Here is an 18524-nt window from a genome sequence, read left to right as displayed (position 1 = left end):
CCCTTTCTCAGTGAGCTTACAACCTCATTAGACATCAGAGCTTCACAAACGGGAAGAAAATGTACCATTACCTGTCTACCTGGCTGCCCTCCATCTCCCTTCCTTTTCCCCCCGCCCTGACCCCATGAGCTTATCTTAAAAAGAAACTGAACTAAGCAGATGGTTCTTTAACTCTGTAAGTTTTCTGAGGCCAGACTCCATGGCTTATTTAATTTTGTGCCCTCAGTGTCTGGAACAAACCTCCCCAGAATGGCTGCCTGTGGCTGTTACTATAATTACTGAGATTGCTCTTAATTGAATGAAAATCTTCAGTGGTGACTTTTGTCAAGAGGCACCAGAAGTAAATTCTTGATTTTTTAGTGTCTTCAATGTTGGGAAGCATTACCACCCTTGAATGCCACTCTCTGCTGGGAAAGGTTGTTGTACCTTCCGGGAATGCCAGTAAGACCTAATTGAGGATCCATTATCCTAAGATGTATCGCAGGACCATTATGAAATTGCGATTTGCATTCTGCAGGCATTTGATTTAGTATGCTCATAAAATTCTAAACACCGCATGCATCTGCCACGTAATCTGGTTCAGTAAAGAACACAGTGGCCCCAAAGATTTCTGCAACCACAAAATATTTTGGAAAAAGGCCACAAAAAGTAGTCCAGTATTTATTTATCTGTAGTCTAATAATGATCCAGCCATATGTCATCAAGATTATAAAAGGCATTTAGAACATCGGAAACCTTAAAATAATGTGAAAATCTTAAGCATGTTTTCATCAGTAGCCTTGGAGAAGCTCCATGAGCCATGCTTATGAACCCTGTGTGACACCTGTAGGAGTCAAGGCAAAGGAAGGAAGCAGAACAATGGCCATGACCACCGAGAACAATGCAAACCTAGGATGAAAATAAACGTTTCTCTGTTGGTTGAATTGGAGGATTAGGGGTGGGAGGGGATCTTTTCACCCAACATTATTGCCCTCGGAGGAACTGATGGGATACTCTGATTTTAGAAGGTCAAGAATAATTCATCGGGTCCAGCCTTAGTCCAGCAGCTTTTGTGTTAGAGTGGCATCACCTGTGTCATGTCTGCTAACATTGTGCTTGCTTCTCCAGGTGGCTAGGTGGTCTGGTCATCTGCTCTCTGCTGACCCTCATCGTGATTTTTTACTACCTGGGCTTACTGTGTGGCGTGTGCGGCTATGATAGGCATGCCACCCCAACTACCCGAGGCTGTGTCTCCAACACCGGGGGCGTCTTCCTCATGGTGTGAGTGCCTGCTCCTCTCTTTCACATGGGGGTGGGAAAGCAGGAGAGAGATTGGGTGCTGACTCTGGTGTTACATGAACTGGGTGCCCTCTGGGCCACTTGCGTGGGATTCCAGCTCCCAGGTCATGAAGAGGAAAGATCTTGCTATGATTGGACCTTCCTTGATTTGGATATTTTCATCAAGCATAAAAAGTAAAAAATAAAAATAAAAATAACACTAAATTAATTGCATTTCGATAGACCAGCCTAAGCACACTATTTGTATATGGCAGCTTCCTTTTAAAAGCAGCTAGGTGGCCAGGCACAGTGGCTCATGCCTGTAATCCCAGCACTTTGGGAGGCTGAGGTGGGTAGATCACGAGGTCAGGAGTTCAAGACCAACCTGGCCAAGATGGTGAAATGCTGTCCCTACTAAAAATACAAACATTAGCTGGGGATGGTGGCAGGCATCTGTAAACCTAGGTACTCAGGAGACTGGGGCAGAGAATTGCTTGAACCCAGGAGGCGGAGGCTGCAGTGAACCGAGATTGCGCCACTGCTCTCCAGCCCTGGCAACAGTGTGAGACTCTTGTCTCAAGAAAAAAAAAAAAAAAGCAAAAAAAAAAAAAGCAACTAGGTTTCTTTCTTGATTTCTGTTGTTCCTTCTTTTTATTCATTCATTCATTCATTTACCAGAGGCTGAGCCAACCTCCTATGGGTCTTCAGTGTTGCTTCCTTGAAATTCTAGAAACTTGATTTAGAACTAAGGCAGGCCAGAACTCTTAGGATTTAGACAAGTAGCCTAGATTAGGGATGAGAACAGGTGTGAGGTAGCAGGGAGATGTAAGCCTGCAGCTGAAGACTGGAGCAACTGTCCCTGCTTTAAACACATTCACCTCCAAGTTCGTGTGTTTGCAAAAACCTTGACTCTGTGGGTATGACAAAGTATCGCAGGCATGAGCCAGGTGCAACAGGAGCCGGCGCCAGAAATGTCAGCTAGGATGTAGTGTACTGGCTTTGAATGCTCCGCAAAGAGGAAGCTGTGTGGGTTCTAAGTCAATATTCTCTTTTTGATAAGATCATGAAGAATCAGCAGTAGGAAGTGTGATGGGGCTCGAGGGCGGTGGTTAAGGTTTGAAACAATCCTTTGGGGAGTGAAGAACCAAAACCTGAGTCACGTTCTCTCATTTATCCTCTGAATTCACTAGCACGGGGCTGTGGGCGAGCTGGCTGGAGAGCAGATGATGTGCATTAATTTGATTAATTTGCTTTTTAAGACCTCAGGTCTTCAAACTTTCAGACAGACACACACACACAACAAACAAACAAAACTTTGGGTCACTGGAAAAATAACTGAGGCTTCTTATAAGCTATGATTCGAAGTCCTTTTCCTGAAATAGTTAGGCTCCAGTATGGTATAGGTCTTTATTAACAAGAGTCTTAAAATAACCTTAGAGCTAATGACTTGGACAAAGAAATCCACGTATGGAGAAGCCTAGATGCTCACAGGCCAAAGCTTAAGGAATTATATTTGGCTGGGTGCAATGGCTCACATCTGTAATCCCAGCACTTTGGGAGGCTGAGGCAGGCAGATCGCTTGAGGCGAGGAGTTCGAGACCAGCCTGGCCAACATGGCGAAACCACATCTCTACTAAAAATACGAAAGTTATCCAGGCATGGTGGTGGATGCCTGTAATCCCAGCTACTTGGGAGGCTGACGCACGAGAATCACTTGAACCCAGGAGGCAAAGGTTACAGTGAGCATCGTGCCAACTGTACTCCAGCCTGGGCAACAAAATGAGACTCTGTCTGAAAAAAGGAACAAGAGAAAGAAAAAAAGAGAGAGAGAAGGAAGGAAGGAAGGAAGGAAGGAAGGAAGGAAGAAAAAGCTGCAAGTACCTCTGGACAGGGAGGGAAAAAAGTAAGAAATCACATCAGCAAGGAAAACTGAATTTGTCTTGCCTTTTTGTTCAAATGTACACAGATACACAAAAATACATTAAACAAAAAAAAGATTAGTTTGGTGCAAAAGTAATTGCTGTTTTTGCCATTACTTTTAATGTTTAATTGGTTTTAAGTTTAATGTTACAAATTTAACAATCCTGATACTTGGCTATTTGTCAGTGTTTTGGTGGTGTGTGTATATATACACATATATTTCCATCTTTTTTAACTACTTGAAGGGTAAATTGCTCTGAAAAATGACGTACCCATCAAAATTGTATTCACACTTTTTAAAGGGATACAACCAAAAAATGTGATATCCAACTTCAAAGAAAGAAAAAAAAAACAAAGAAATTATCAAGAAATTGATGCTGGAGAGAATGTGGAGAAATAGGAACACTTTTACACTGTTAGTGGGAGTGTAAATTAATTCAACCATTGTGGAAGACAGTGTGGCAATTCCTCAATGACCTAAACATAGAAATCCCATTTGACCCAGCAATCCCATTACTGGGTATATATCCAAAGGATTATAAATCATTCTACTATAAGGACACATGCACACGAATGTTCATTGCAGCACTGTTTGCAATAGCAAAGACCTGGAACCAACCCAAATGCCCTTTGATGATAGACTGGATAGGGAAAATGTGGTACATATACACCATGGAATATTACGCAGCCATTAAAAACGATGAGTTTGCGTCCTTTGCAGGGACATGGATGAACCTGGAAACCATCATTCTCAGCAAACTGACACAAGAGCAGAAAATCAAACACCGCATGTTCTCACTCATAGGCGGGTGTTGAACAATGAGAACTCATGGACACATGGAGGGGAGCACTACACACTGGGGTCTGTTGGGGGGAAATGGGGGAGGGACGGGGGGTGGGGAGGTGGGAAGAGATAGCATGGGGAGAAATGACAGATACAGGTGAGGGTAAGGAAGGCAGCAAACCACACTGCCATGTGTGTACCTATGCAACAATCTTGCATGTTCTTCACATGTACCCCCAAACCTAAAATGCAATAAAAAAAAAGAAAGAAATTGATGGAGGCTAAAAGCTACCTCAGTTTAGATATACCAATTCTATAGATAAGGAAGCTTATGGTGTGGAAGCCATAGGATTCATCTCAGTAGCAGAAGAAGGGCTGGTAATTGTCAGATGTTGTTAGATTAATTTCAAGGAGTCTGCAGACTTAGGGTGGCTCTGATTTCTTTATTGTTGAATGCCACCAGTCAGCACGGCGCTCTGCTGTGCTTGACAGAATTCTCTACTTCTTGAGGTATCTGGTAAACAACTGGATAATTGCAAAAGGGGGAGATGATATGAGCGTCATCTGTCTAATCAGACTAATTAGAAGAATGCAATTTCTTTTTTTAAAACTGTTTACTTGCTTGTAGAAACCAGAAAGAATATATGTAGTTTTGCTGCAACCAAAACACCACCTGCTCTTTAAAAATGGTGACACCATCCAATCAAGAGCATCGTCTGTTTCAAAACCAAGCAGGAATTCTTGTCTCGCAAAAGGATGTCAGTGAAAGATCTGGAAGGAAGAAAGTCAGAGAGCCCTGGCTCTGCTCTGATCTTGTATCTTCAGAGGGTCCCAGAAGCATTTTGCTTTTATTTTATTTTTGTAGAGACAGTGCCGCTTTGTTGCCTAGGCTGGTCTTGAATTCCTGGTCTCAAGAGATCATCTGGCCTCAGCCTCAGCCTCCTAATGTGTTGAGATTACAGTTGTGAGCCACTAACCATGGCCCCAGGAGCAATTTAGCAGCTGAATAGGATGCAGTGGTGAATGTATTATCTGTTGCAGGGGGGAGTAGGAGGCACAAGCATCTCATGTTTTGAAGCCCCTTATAAAATTTTCCATTTTAGATATTGACAACAATGCCAAGAGCAGCCACAGTTATCACAAACTGGGCACAATGCTATGGCTGGTGGCAGTTTCTGAGGTTACAGAAAGGAGTTTGTCAGGCCATACAGCAAGGGCTGTAAAAGACAATAGTGCCCTTTCCCCAGTAATTTCCATTTTTGGGAGAATATAGGTGAAGGAATTAGACGAAACTATGAGGAAAGCATCATGAACAGGGAAGGGTTTTTGCAGTATTAGTTAGTGAAGCACTGGACATGACCTGCATGTCCAGCTGCAAAGGAGTGGGCGAGTAAGTTATGACACATCCATGCGTGGAAGATCACATGCCCCTGACGTGATAACTAGGTGACTGTCCTGATTTGTTGACAAAAGTTTCTAAGGTAACACATTTGGAAAGGGGTCAGAAAATGATGTATATATTATCCTAACTGTGTAAATCGGGGGTAGTCAGAAAGCTTTTCCCAAGAAGGGCCAAGTAATAAATATTTTAGGTTCTCCTGGCCACATACAGTCTTTGTCACATATTCTTGTTCTTTTTCACCTTCTTTTGCTCTTTCATCTTACTCTTATTCTCCTCCTCCTCTTCTTCCTTTTCCATATTTTCAGTACACATTAGCCATCATCTCACCAACCTTAGAAAAACAGACCTTGGGCAATGGTTTCCCTACCCCTGATCTGGGAATGTATATATTTAGAAAATAAAGGCTGGAGATGTTAACTGTATGCGATTTAGAGTAAGTCATGGTGCTCTTTTTAGACAGCTGACTTGGTTGTTATGAGTGGTTTAAGTCCAACACACAGACACACATGCTCAGTCAGGGACCCTGGTGTGGCCCTCGCTCACTTCTTTGTGCTCTCCCAGACTCAGGAGGCTTGTAGGTCAGAGGAGGTCAGGCTGGCCTAGGCCTTTCCAGTGAACTTTACTTGCTATTTATTTTAGTGAGATGTGCAAATACTGTAATTATGACTGATGTCTGCAGCTGGGGAGAATCATGCTCTTAAGAGGGGACGCTGTGGTGATTGCAAACATAAGCCCACCCCTATGAGGCTCCTTCCTAGTGTATGTCAGGGAGGGCCTTTGATTTGGCAACTGCATCTAGATTGATTTAAGAGTTTGCTCTCTCTCTGTGTCTACACCTGGACAGCTAAGCACTGCTGAGAAAAGTTACGCAGCAGTTACATCGGGCATCCCTACAAGCTTAGAATATCCTGTCTCAAATGGACCTGCCATACTCTGACAAATCTTTTATTTCTTTCGTTTTCTTCCTTCCCTTTCTCTCTTTTTTTGACAGCCCCTTCACTTTTCTGCAACAGTCTTTTCACTGTGATACATCCATCTTCCTCTCATTCACCTCTCTCTTAGCAGATGGCTTTACCCACTTCTTCTCAGAGAAAACAGAAGCCATCCTGAAACTTCCCATCGCCAAACTTCCAAACACACCTGCTCTCAAGCACATCCGCCCCTTCTCTGCAGTGCCAGAAGCAGAGGGATGCCTCCTCTCTCAGGCTCATCCTGCCAGCCATATTCTCAATCCCATTCCTTCCCCTGATTCTGAGAATAAAATGGATCATCTCCTTTCTTTTCCATGCCTTTATTCTCTTCCTCTCTCCTTGACTTTCACTCAACACTTAATGATGCTCTGTTCTCTTCCTTTAAAAATAAAAGCAGAAACCCTTTGACCACACTGGCTTAATGTTTAAACTTAAATGTTAAACCAGAAAGAATATATGTAGTTTTGCTGCAACCAAAACACCACCTGCTCTTTAAAAATGGTGACACCATCCAATCAAGAGCATCGTCTGTTTCAAAACCAAGCAGGAATTCTTGTCTCGCAAAAGGATGTCAGTGAAAGATCTGGAAGGAAGAAAGTCAGAAAGCCCTGGCTCTGCTCTGATCTTGTATCTTCAGAGGGTCCCAGAAGCATTTTACTTTTATTTTATTTTTGTAGAGACAGTGTAGCTCTCCTTTCCCAGACACCAGCTCCCTCAGAGGAGTGATCTGCGCTTGCTGCCTGTCCCTCCTCTCCTGCTGACTTCCCAGTCCACTCCAATTTGGTCCCCCCTCCCCCCAATGACTGAACTTGTTTTAAGTTGGCAGTGACTCTGTACAATGTAGACAGCACGTTGGCTGGTGACAGTGGACCACTCCCTCCTCCTGCAAACACTCCTTTTGTCCCCTAGGTGGCATCACACTCACATGACTGCCTTCCTACTTCTCTGCCTCATCATCTTGGTCTTGTTTGCTGGCCCCCCTTCCACCACCCGTCTTTGTAAATGTTGAAATCCTCCAGACCCAGCCCTAGGCTGCTTCTCTCTCCAAGCCAGCCCTGGGGTTAAATGATCATGGCTAAGCTGCTGACTCCCTAATGTACACCCGAAACCCAGATATCTGAGCTTCAAACGTCTGACTCCTACACAGTCTTTCCACTCAGTGTCTCTCTGGCAACAAGACAAACATCCAGCCCATCTTCTCTTTCCTTCCAGAGCATCGCTGCTCCCTGGCATTGCCCTTGGAGTCATTCCTTGCCTCTACCTCTCGTGCCCAGGGCTTCCCCAGCCCTGCTGCCCCCTGTCTTCTGCCTCCTGTGCCTCCTGTATTACATCATTGTCATCCACCTCTCCACCACTCCTGCCCCCTCGGCCACCCTCGTGAGCCATGATAACAGCCTCCTGAATGATGTCCCATCCATGGTGGCACCTGTCCAGTCCTTTACACTGTGCCAAGAGTGCTCTTGTTCAGAGAGAAGTCGGGTTGTGGTCCTCCTGTGCTTTCAGCCCCTTATTGGCCACCCCTTATGGGTCCCCAGGCTCTATACAGTCACCCCTGCTTGCCCTGGAGCTGCCCGTCCCCAGGTCCCCAGGCCCCTATACAGTACACCCCTGCTTGCCCTGGAGCTGCCCATCTCCAGGTCCCCAGGCTCTTATACAGTATACCCCTGCTTACCCTGGAGCTGCTTGTTGCCAGGTCCCCAGGACCCTATACAATACACCCCCACCTGTACAATAAACCTGTACCTGCCCGTCCCCAGGCCCCAGGACCCTATATAGTGCACTCTCGCCTGCCCTGGAACTGCCCGTTCCAGGTCCCCAGGCCCTGTGTCACTCCTAGGTGGGCTGATCTGTTTCACTTCAATAACAGTGAAGACTCTATAGAGTACAGGTAGATTTAGTAAGTACCCATAGGTAATACTGAATCATTCTTTGTTGAATTACTAACTTTATTTATGTTTTTTTTTTTTCCAGTGGAGTTGGACTAAGTTTCCTCTTTTGCTGGATATTGATGATCATTGTGGTTCTTACCTTTGTCGTTGGTGCAAATGTGGAAAAATTGATCTGTGAACCTTACATGAGCAAGGAATTATTCCGGGTAACTATGATTTTCTACCCATTATGAAAGGACTTGAACAGAAACTTGGATTTCTCCATATCTCATGTGATATATAAGTGCAAACATATAAGCACTTAAGATTTCATAAGTGAAATCAGGGCCATGGGTTAAGTCCTGCCCATCAATGTGGATTGCAATATTTGGGGAAAATAGAATTTTCCTCAGCTGTAGTTTTTAAATGTGGCTGAGAACATCAGAAGATGAGTTCCAACGTTCCTCCCACATAGCCCGGGAGATTCTCAGGCGACAGAGGTGTCTGCACAGATGAGCCCTAAATTTGAAGGGAAAGAGCCAGATAAGTGCATGACTCCTGGCAGAGGCTGACCCCGCGGATGTCCAGTGAGGCCGCCAGGAAACGATTTCAAGCTTCACTTTCTCCCTCTCGTCCGACTCCCGCAGATTCTGGGGCAGCGGGGCAGGGTGGGGGGGCAGTTAGCAGTTTTGCTTTCTTCATTAATGAGGAAATTTTGTTCTAAGTGTCTGGCTTCTAATTTTGGCTTTTCCGTGTTTTTTCTCCAGATTCTGATTTTAAAAATATGTTTCTATTTCACTCTTTCATAGTATATACATTTTTTCACCTAAAATCGGTTATGAAATCAGGTGAATACTGTTGTGACGGTATCTTAGTTATTTCATTGGTCAAGGGAGATTATATTGAGAGCATCAGTGGGTCAAATGATCTCCATCTGGCTTTTTGATAAAAGATACAAATCAAGCCAGGCATCATTGTCTCCTGTAGAATGTTGAATCATTCGAAGATAATTGTTCTTAAGTAGGGGATATTTCAAAACTATCTCTACTGCTCAAGCCCATACACAGTCATGCACTAATTTGCCCATCTTAAATATGTATGGTACAGAGGCATAGAGTGTGTGAATTTTAATATATTTTGTCCAGAGAGAGAAATAGCGCAGCACTGGGTACACCACTTCATAGCTGTATATTAGCTATTCTGAATCAGATGGTCTATTCTGCTTCTATTTCTAATGTGTTTTATTGAGATAAAGAGTTCTCAATCAGGTGGGGTGGCTCACACCTGTAATCCCAGCACTTTGGGATGCTGAGGCGGGTGGATCACCTGAGGTCAGGAATTCAAGACCAGCCTGGCCAACATGGTGAAACTTTGTTGCTACTAAAAATACAAAAATTAGCTGGGCAGTGATGGTGCGTGTCTGCTGTCCCAGCTATTCGGGAGGCTGAGGCAGGAGAATCATTTGAACCTAGGAGGTGTAGGTTGCAGTGAGCTGAGACTGCACCACTGCACTGCAGCCTGGGCGACAGAGTGAGACTCCGTCTCAAAATAGAAAAAAAAAAAAAAAAAAAGAGTTCTCAAAAAAAGTAATTTTGATAATTCTGATTGATACTACCCAGTGGTCAATTGATTTATTCCAATTATACCATTATTTTCTAGTTACAAGTTGGAAATCAGCCAGAAAAATAATGTTATGAAAAATTTCAAAAACATATTCAACAGAATATTCATTTTATTATATTAGTATGTATGTTAGTGTAAACCTGATTTTTTGAAAATACTTCCTAATGTGTTCTAGGTTTTGGACACACCCCGCTTACTAAATGAAGACTGGGAATACTATCTCTCTGGAAAGCTATTTAATAAATCAAAGATAAAGCTCACTTTTGAACAAGTTTACAGGTATCAATATATGCAGTATATGTTTTGCTACTTAAAATATTCTTTTTCCAGAATGAGAATTTTGCATTTGAAGTGTTTTAAAATCTTAATTATATGACTTTCCAGTTTCAGAGATAAGCTATTCTGTAGTATATTAAAGGCACAGTAGAAATTAGACCAAAAGATATTCCTTCTGCTGAAAGCCTTTGAGACCTTGGAATGGTGATGCTTCAAGGTCTCTCTCTCCAGTAATCTCTGGAACTCGCTAGTTAAAGTGACCCTACAATGCACTAATGGGACCCCATGACAAGGGATGAAGGCAATGCAGTTGGAGAGCTGTCGGCAGTCAGGCCTCCTGGGCTCTGACCCCAGCTCCTTCCTGGAGGCTCTGTCACCTGGACAATCGCACAGCTTCTCTCTTCCATAGGGGTCATGGTCATAGGAAACTGACCCTGAGGTTGTTTTAGGATTAAGATACATGAGATTCAAACGGTGCCTGACACATCATTTGGACTTGATAAACAATACCTGTTCTTAATATTGTTCATCTAGGCTGGCTATCGTGGCTCATGCCTATAATCCCAGCACTTTGGGAGGCCAAGGCAGGTGGATTACCTGAGGTGAGGAGTTCGAAACCAGCCTGACCAATGTGGTGAAACCCCATCTCTACTAAAAAGCAAATAGAAAAATTAGCCGGGCATGGTGGCATGTACCTATAGACCCAGCTACTCAGGAGGCTGAGGCAGGAGAATTGTTTGAACCCAGGAGGCAGAGGTTGCAGTAAGCCGAGACCGTGCCACTGAACTCCAGCCTGGGTGACAGAGTGAGACTGTGTCTCAGGAATATATATATATATAAAATCTAGATGCATTTTTCCCATTTCTCTTAACTCACTGTGCATTGTGTGTGTTGGCCCAGTGGTGAAATGGGCCTCCTACGCTGATGGCTGGTAGTCTTACAGGTCTGAACTTAGGTATGAACCCACGGGCAGCTCTCTGCTGTGAGCCATAGGAAAGGAAGTCACTTTAAGAGTATTTGAAATCAACTCACAGGATGCTTTTTAAACACTGGTGACACTTATTTCTCCCACTGTGAGACTGAAGGCAGAGGATGTGTGTGTTAACACGATGTGTTCATAGTAAATAAAACTAAAAATATGTAGGGCGGTAGCAACTCACATTGAGAGCAGAATGTTTTGTAAGTCACAGACACAGGTCCTCATCTGCCAAGAAGCCCTTCCATGGCCTACACGGGAACCACCATTCTTAGTGTTCTTATTACTCTCTCAGAGTTCCTTTATGAAGTTTTAAGCAAGTATTGATCCTCTGCCTAGCATTATTACTAAGCTATAGCTTAGTAGTATTTTACCATCATTTGCCATTTAAGAAACTTCTTAAGCATTTTGTGAATTGTTAGGTATACTTTTAGGTATTGCAAGGGTTTTTTTTTTTTTTTTTTTTTTTTTTTTTTTTTTTTGTATATATGTATTATTTTGAGACAAAGTCTTGCTCTGTCACCCATGCTGGAATACAATTGGTGCCTTCTCGGCTCACTGCAACATCCACCTGCTGGGTTCAAACGAGTCTCCTGAGTAGGTTGGATTACAGGCCTCAGCCTCCTGAGTAGCTTGGATTACAGGTATCTGCCACCACTCCTGGCTAATTTTTGTATTTTTAGTAGAGACAGGGTTTCACTATGTTGGTCAGGCTGGTCTTGAACCCTTGACCTCAGATGATCCACCTGCCTCAGCCTCCCAAAATGCTGGGATCACAGGCGTGAGCCACCATGCCCAGCCATTACTATTTATTTCTGTTACCTAATAAATGTTATGCTAAGTGATAATAGTGGTAATTTTTTAAAATTATAAGAGCTAACACCTGCCTGATACTTTCTATATGCCAAGACTGATGGAAACACTTTGGATGTATAAATTTCTTCAACATCCACACCACTCTGTGAGCTAGGTACCATGCTAACAACTTTTATTATCATACGAGGGCCTGGGGTAACAGGATACCTGAGATATTATACAAAATTGAATTAGACTCTGGTCCTCCTGTCAAGGAAAACCTTGCAGGGAGTTAGATCTGTACAGAAGCGTTCTAGAATAGAGCGATACTTACAGGTGTTAGAAATGTAGTGAGGCCACTATCGAAGCGCCAAGGAGGTGTCCTACGCAGTGTGGTGACGGAGGGATTAGGAAGGACTTCCAGAGGGAAACGGCATCTAAGCTGTTTTTAGTAGGTTAGTGGGCATTGGCTGGGCCAAGAAGAAGGAAAAAGTACCCAGGCCAAGGGACACAGGCAAAGGCACAGAGGTAGGCGCAATAGGCTGCCACTTGGGAGCTTTAAAAAATCCCACTACCACTTTGAGACCGAATACAAAGTAAAAGGACAGAGAAAAGTCCTCTTTTCCATTATTCAGCGAGTGGCAGTGAAAACTGAGCTTCCAGTGCACTGAGACAACACTCAGAATGAACTTCATCCCAAACCTGTATTATTAATGTTACTTGTAGGCGTTCCCTTCTAAATCTTTCTTAAATCGTCTCCTCTGTCTCTCTCTGCTTCCAGCTGGTCTCCTTGTTCCCATTCCATCCTCCAAACCTCCGAGCATGTGATGTGGCTCCAGCACTTGTGTCACTTCCTGTCTGTTTCTCCATTGCCTCTTGGCAAGAGCTTGATAGAATCATTGAATGAAGTTCATAATCTAATCTGCAATGTATCTCTTTCTAGCAATATTCTTTTTCTTTTTAATGAGAATTTATTTCTTCCCAATCTGTAAACTTGTTGTCCACAGCAGAACTACGGCATATAAGAGACAGATGGAAAGATATATTTATCAATCCTATTGCATCTCTTCCAAGAACAGGACTATTAGTAAATCAAGGACAGAAGTCAGAAGTGGTGGGTGCTGGGGGATTTGTGTGGCTACTGGGGACACCCAGCCCCACTTCTGGGTTCACAAACAAAGAGAAACAGTGAGCCTTTCTCGTCAACTTTAGCTGTGGACAGAGGGAGCTGCAGCAGCTTTTCCAGGTCCTAATTTCTCTGTTTACTCCCATAGTGACTGCAAAAATAATAGAGGCACTTACGGCACTCTTCACCTGGAGAACAGCTTCAATATCAGTGAACGACTCAACATTAATGAGGTAATTAGAACTAGTCATGTAATCGATGGAACACATTCTTTTACCAAATCCAGATGTCTTTCTTTCTTTTCTGGAAATTGAGATGAAATTTGCAGAAGATAAAATTAACTATTTAAAAGCGACGTTTGGCTTATTTACATGGCTGTGTAACATTCACCTCTATTTGGTTCCAAAACGTTTTCTCACTGCCTGACCAGCTGTCTTTCTTGTGGTTTGAGTTTTTCTAGTGGATTATGCAAGAGCTTCTGGAGGGGCCTCACTATGGACACTTCACAGGGAAAGATGTCATTTCGATGAGTATAGACGTTTTTATGGAAACAAAAGGCTCTCATTGCAAGACCAGCCTCCCTTTCTGCCAGTCCCTGAAATTGGGCACTCGGCATGGAGGAGCATGGTCTACACAGTCCACCTTCATTATGAGTCACATGGTAGCCCCAGGACTCCACTGTGAAGTAAAACAAAGGCTGCAAACCAACAGAACCTCCTCTTCTCCTTTGCCAGAGCCCACACCCCAGTCTTAAGTCTTAAGACTTGGAGGAAAGGCCATTCCAGAGCACACTGGCCTGAAGAAAGAGCAAGAGTTTCAGCTGCCCAGGCCTAGGATGCCGTTTGTCTAGACCAACCCCATTCCCCATATCTATAGGCCTCTTGTGACTTTCTGCCAGAAAGAATTTAGAGAGTCCTCTCTCTTTGGGGTTTCCAGAATGAGAGCAGAAACAAAGGGATCCCAAGGGAGGAGGCTGTTCCCAAGTCCCCAAAGCTTGCCTACTGCTGCTACAGTTACCATGAGGCCATGATGGCTTGATGGTTTTCAAATGTGAAAAGCTATATTTGAAAGCTGTGTATAAAGTGTTTATTATCTTCTCTAAATACTCCATGCATGTACTTTAAACATGCATAATTTTGAAACTAAACCCTAAATAGATGCCCGTCATGCTGTGGGTCACTTCTCTATGTGCTGTGGTGGGTAGCAGCTGGAGGGGTTGCCTGGGACATGCAGGCACTCCATGCTGCTGGAAACTGCCGACTATCAACACAACCCTGAATCAACCACCACATTTTCATAATCTGCCCAAGTAACTGAACCCTATTCCCCAAATGGTGTCTCTCATTTATTCCTACTCCCATCTCTTTTGTGTGCTGGTCCCTTCCCTGGAATGACAGCCTACCCTGTCCCTTTCAGCATCACTGTTTGTCAAAGCTAGGGACTTAGAAGCCATGGGACCCATAAAGAAAAAGATAGGAAAAGAACAGGATGGGAAATACCAGAAAGAGATGTCGTCAAGTAGTCAAGTGCTCACGTATTTTTTTTTTTTTGTCCTTTGTGGTTTGATTGCTCTTTTTTAAATTATTTTTTACATATACATTTAAAAATTGGTTGTTATGTTGTTGCTGTTGTTTAAATAGAGACAAGGTCTCTTTATGTTGCCCAGGCTGGTTTTGAACTCTTGCACTCAAGTGATCCTCCCACCTCAGCCTCCCAAAGTGTTAGGATTACAGGCATGAGCCACCATGTTCGGCTTTTCTTGATCTTTTCAAGCATTCAGTTTGTGACATTCTTGGACGGTAAGGGATTGATTTGTAACTTCCTTTCTTCACAGCATACTGAAAGCATAAGCAATGAACTGGAAAATCTGAAGGTGAATTTCAATATCTTTCTGTTGGGTGCAGCAGGAAGGAAAAACCTCCAAGATTTTGCTGCTTGTGGAATAGACAGAATGAATTATGACACCTATTTGGCTCAGGTATGACACGTGTTCATGCTTGATCCTTTGGAGGAAATTAGAGCCTCGGATATGTATTTCTATTTTGCTTTTTTTTTAATTAAAATGAAATTCACTTAAGACTAATAATTTTAAAGTGAGCAATTCAGTGCCGTTTAGTACATTAACAATGTTGCACCACTACTATCTCTATGTAGTTCCAAAACACTTTTATCACCCTAAAGCAAACCCCAAAGCAGTTGCCCTAATTTCCCCCTCCCCAAACCCTTGACAACCACCCATCTGTGGTCCCTTTAGATGGATTTACCTAGTCTGGATATTAAAAAAAAAAAAAAAAAAAAAGGATTATATAACATACAACATTTTGTGTCTGGCTTCTTGCATTTAGCATATGTTTGCAGTTCATCCACATTATAACATGTGTTTGTGCTTCATTCCTTTTCATAGTTGAATAATATGATGGAATAAAAATATGGCTTTATATGTATAAATAAGAATGCAAATGTTGCCCCTTGTTCAAGAGTTTCTGGCCTTACAAGATTACTTTATGGCTATCAATCTATGTGTAATCTGTTGCCTACTAGATGTTGTTAAGGCTTAAAGGTCCCATATCCATAACACAATTTTTTCACTTCTATTGTAGACTGGTAAATCCCCTGCAGGAGTGAATCTTTTGTCATTTGCATATGATCTAGAAGCAAAAGCAAATCGTTTGGTGAGTTCAGATTGTCCAGTTAAATACTGTGGTAGTTGTAGATGTCAAATGTCAGTACCATTCTTAGGGAAGCTGCTGACGAGGCTCCTCATATCACGAGTAATCCCTTGTTCATGAACACCTCTCTTGTGCGTGTCATTAAGTTTCCATCTGCAGCCATTGCCATGTGGCCCAAACCTCTCTGAGTCTTGGATGTTGCCAGGATGGCATCAGGTTGATGCAGGACAGGTGAAACCTGCTTTATTGAGGCAATGGTGGTGATACAGCTTAGAGACTGCTCTTTTGGAGCGGGGCTACCCCATAGGCAGTGTGCAGAGAATAGCAGCCCAGGGACAGTTTTGCAGTCTTATTTATAACCACTTTTAATAGAATGCTAATTAAGGGGTGGGTTGTTCAGCAGTTGCTAGAAAATGAGTGATAACTTCCCAGTGTTGCCATGGCAACGGGAAACTGTCATGGTACGGGGGTTAGCATGCTTTATGGTGATGGACAGGTAGAGGTACTTTGGGCTCCTCTTCCTGGTTCTCACCAGTCTTCAATCTGGTCCGGAGTCCCAACTGCCTTCTATCTCAAGGTGACTGCAGCCTCCCACCCTCTGCTCCAAGTGTGGGCACCTTCACTGCTTTAGCTCTGGATCTGTTTCCACTCCTGTTAACCCCTCCACTTCTAACCACACACATCCATGTACCAGGCTGTTTTCCTGCAGTGTAGGGAATAGTACCTGGGGCTGTGAGAGGAAGATGTCATGTGTTGCTTTGAATTACCGATAGTAAGTGGTGAGGGAAGGCAGAGATACCACCTGAGCCCCATAAGCTTCCCCATTCAACTCCTCTGCTGGTTGGTGACTACTTGGCCTTAATTAGTCCCGTCCAAGAAGCAGCACACCGTGGTGACAAGGAACCGAGGCTTTTGAGGAAGTAATGGGTTTAAGTCTTGACTCAGCTTCTTATTAATGATAGGAGCTTGGGCAAGTTATTTCTCCCTTCTGCCTTAGTTTCCTCATGTGTAAAATGGCGTAATGGTATCCTACCTCATAGGATTGTTATTCATTAATAAATACTAACTGAGCATGGGTTAAATAAAAATTTCTCCATGGAGCTTTGGTTTTATCACCTGTAAAATGGGAAAACTGATAGCGGCTATATCATGGTGAGGTGGAGATAACACAGCCTCTGGCACTCAGGAAGGTCGCATGAGTGTGCGTTATTGCTAAGAGCCCATGGTTCTGTGATTTGAAGGAGTGTCTTGGCACTGTCCCTTACACCAGCCCCCATGCCCGCTCACCACCATCATGGCACAAGGAAGGCTGTATGCTTCACATCATAGCATCCCTCCTGGCTGCACAGGCCCCTGAGGGTAGAGAGAGTGCTTTGAGTCTGGAAAGATAGTATTGATCTTTGTTTTTTATTCTTTTTGTAGCCCCCAGGAAATTTGAGGAACTCCCTGAAAAGAGATGCACAGACTATTAAAACGATTCACCAGCAACGCGTCCTTCCTATAGAGCAATCACTGGTAACAGTCAACAACACATTGTGTTTCACTGTGACATGAGCAAATCTCCTGTAGCTAGCTGGCTTGCACTTAGCCTTATGACACATGCTCATCTCTCATAGGTCCCAGCTGACTGGCCTCAGCCCCAGCAGTTGAGCTGGACTTCAGACAAAAAAAACATTGCGCCACCTTCTTCTGCTTATTCCCTTCCTTTTTTCATTTGAGTGTGAACAGTTAGATAAAATCTGTGACTGTTGCCTCCACCTTGCTCTAGTTTCCATTGCTCTGAGCAGGCCCTCCTATGCCCCGTTTAGCTACAGGGCTGAGGACTCACTGTCACTTATTCTTCCATTCTTTTTCTCCAAACTTTGTCTAGAAATAAGTGAAAGTGAGGTTGAGTGCTTCTCTGTGTACATCCACTTAGCCCGATCCGCTGTCTCGATGGGAGTCTCTTCCATCCTTTCCATTTGCTTCTCACCATCTTCTGGCTTCTTTCCTTAATGCAATACACCACATTTTCTAGCAAAGAAAGAGCGTGGACTTTGGAGTCAGACAGACTGCTTTTAAATCCCGCTTCCAGCTCTCCAAACTATTGTAGCTTCTCAGTTTCCTCATGTAAAAATGTTGGGATCAGTAATTGCCTTGCTGTTACCAGTTTATGAAGATGAAGGACCTGACCTCAGAGGATCTCAGTAAAGAGGAGGAAGTATTAGTATACTTATGTGGGGGCCGTATTTGTAGCCGTCAAGGAGAGAAGTGTGTGGAAACTGCATTACTAAATCTGCTTGCTCAGGTTTGGAGAAGCAAGTAAATCCACTCAGCTCCAGCATCCAAATATGCCAACATCCAAACCTTCCAGAACTAGTTCCCAATACAATACTCCTTTTTTCTCTCTTGATTTCCCAATTGATTAGACTATTCACAAAGTCCTCTCACTGAATTTTCTTAATTTGTGTCCTGTGCTCTTTACAATTTTCTATACACTTGTTTATACCTAACACAAATTAGTTAACATTTTAAGCTGGTTTTGCGTTTTTCTTTTTTTTTAGACGGAGTCTTACTCTGCTGCCCAGTTTGGAGTGCAGTGGCATAATCTCGGCTCACTGCAACCTCCACTTCCTGGGTTTAAGCGATTCTCCTGCCTCAGCCTCCCAAGTAGCTGATATTACAGGCACCTGCCACCACGTCCAGCTAATTTTTTGTATTTTTAGTGGAGATGGGGTTTCACCATGTTAGCCGGGATAGTCTTGAACTCCTGACCTCGTGATCTGCCCACTTTGGCTTCCCAAAGTGCTGGGATTACAGGTGTGAGCCACCGTACTTTTTTTCCAAGTACACAGGACTCTGGCCTTTTCAGAGCTAG

The 18524-nt window shown here is 43.4% G+C and overlaps 1 protein-coding gene across 10 annotated transcripts in view; it reads left to right on the top strand.

Moving 5' to 3' along the window:
- PROM1 (prominin 1) overlaps positions 1-18524 on the top strand; it is a 106493-nt gene that overhangs the window by 70069 nt on the left and 17900 nt on the right. For all 10 annotated transcript variants that reach the window (XM_039468378.2, XM_039468379.2, XM_010338144.3 and 7 more), the window contains 7 exons: positions 1108-1260; positions 8306-8429; positions 10001-10104; positions 13147-13231; positions 14833-14976; positions 15599-15670; positions 17090-17182. In XM_039468378.2, the coding sequence (XP_039324312.1) occupies positions 1108-1260; positions 8306-8429; positions 10001-10104; positions 13147-13231; positions 14833-14976; positions 15599-15670; positions 17090-17182 (775 nt within the window). The remainder of the gene's footprint in view (positions 1-1107; positions 1261-8305; positions 8430-10000; positions 10105-13146; positions 13232-14832; positions 14977-15598; positions 15671-17089; positions 17183-18524) is intronic.

Source organism: Saimiri boliviensis, chromosome 3 (genome assembly GCF_048565385.1).
Source record: "Saimiri boliviensis isolate mSaiBol1 chromosome 3, mSaiBol1.pri, whole genome shotgun sequence".
NCBI classification, from domain to species: domain Eukaryota; kingdom Metazoa; phylum Chordata; class Mammalia; order Primates; family Cebidae; genus Saimiri; species Saimiri boliviensis.
Note: the sequence above shows the minus strand (reverse complement) of the source record. Positions and strands in the feature narration are given on the sequence as shown.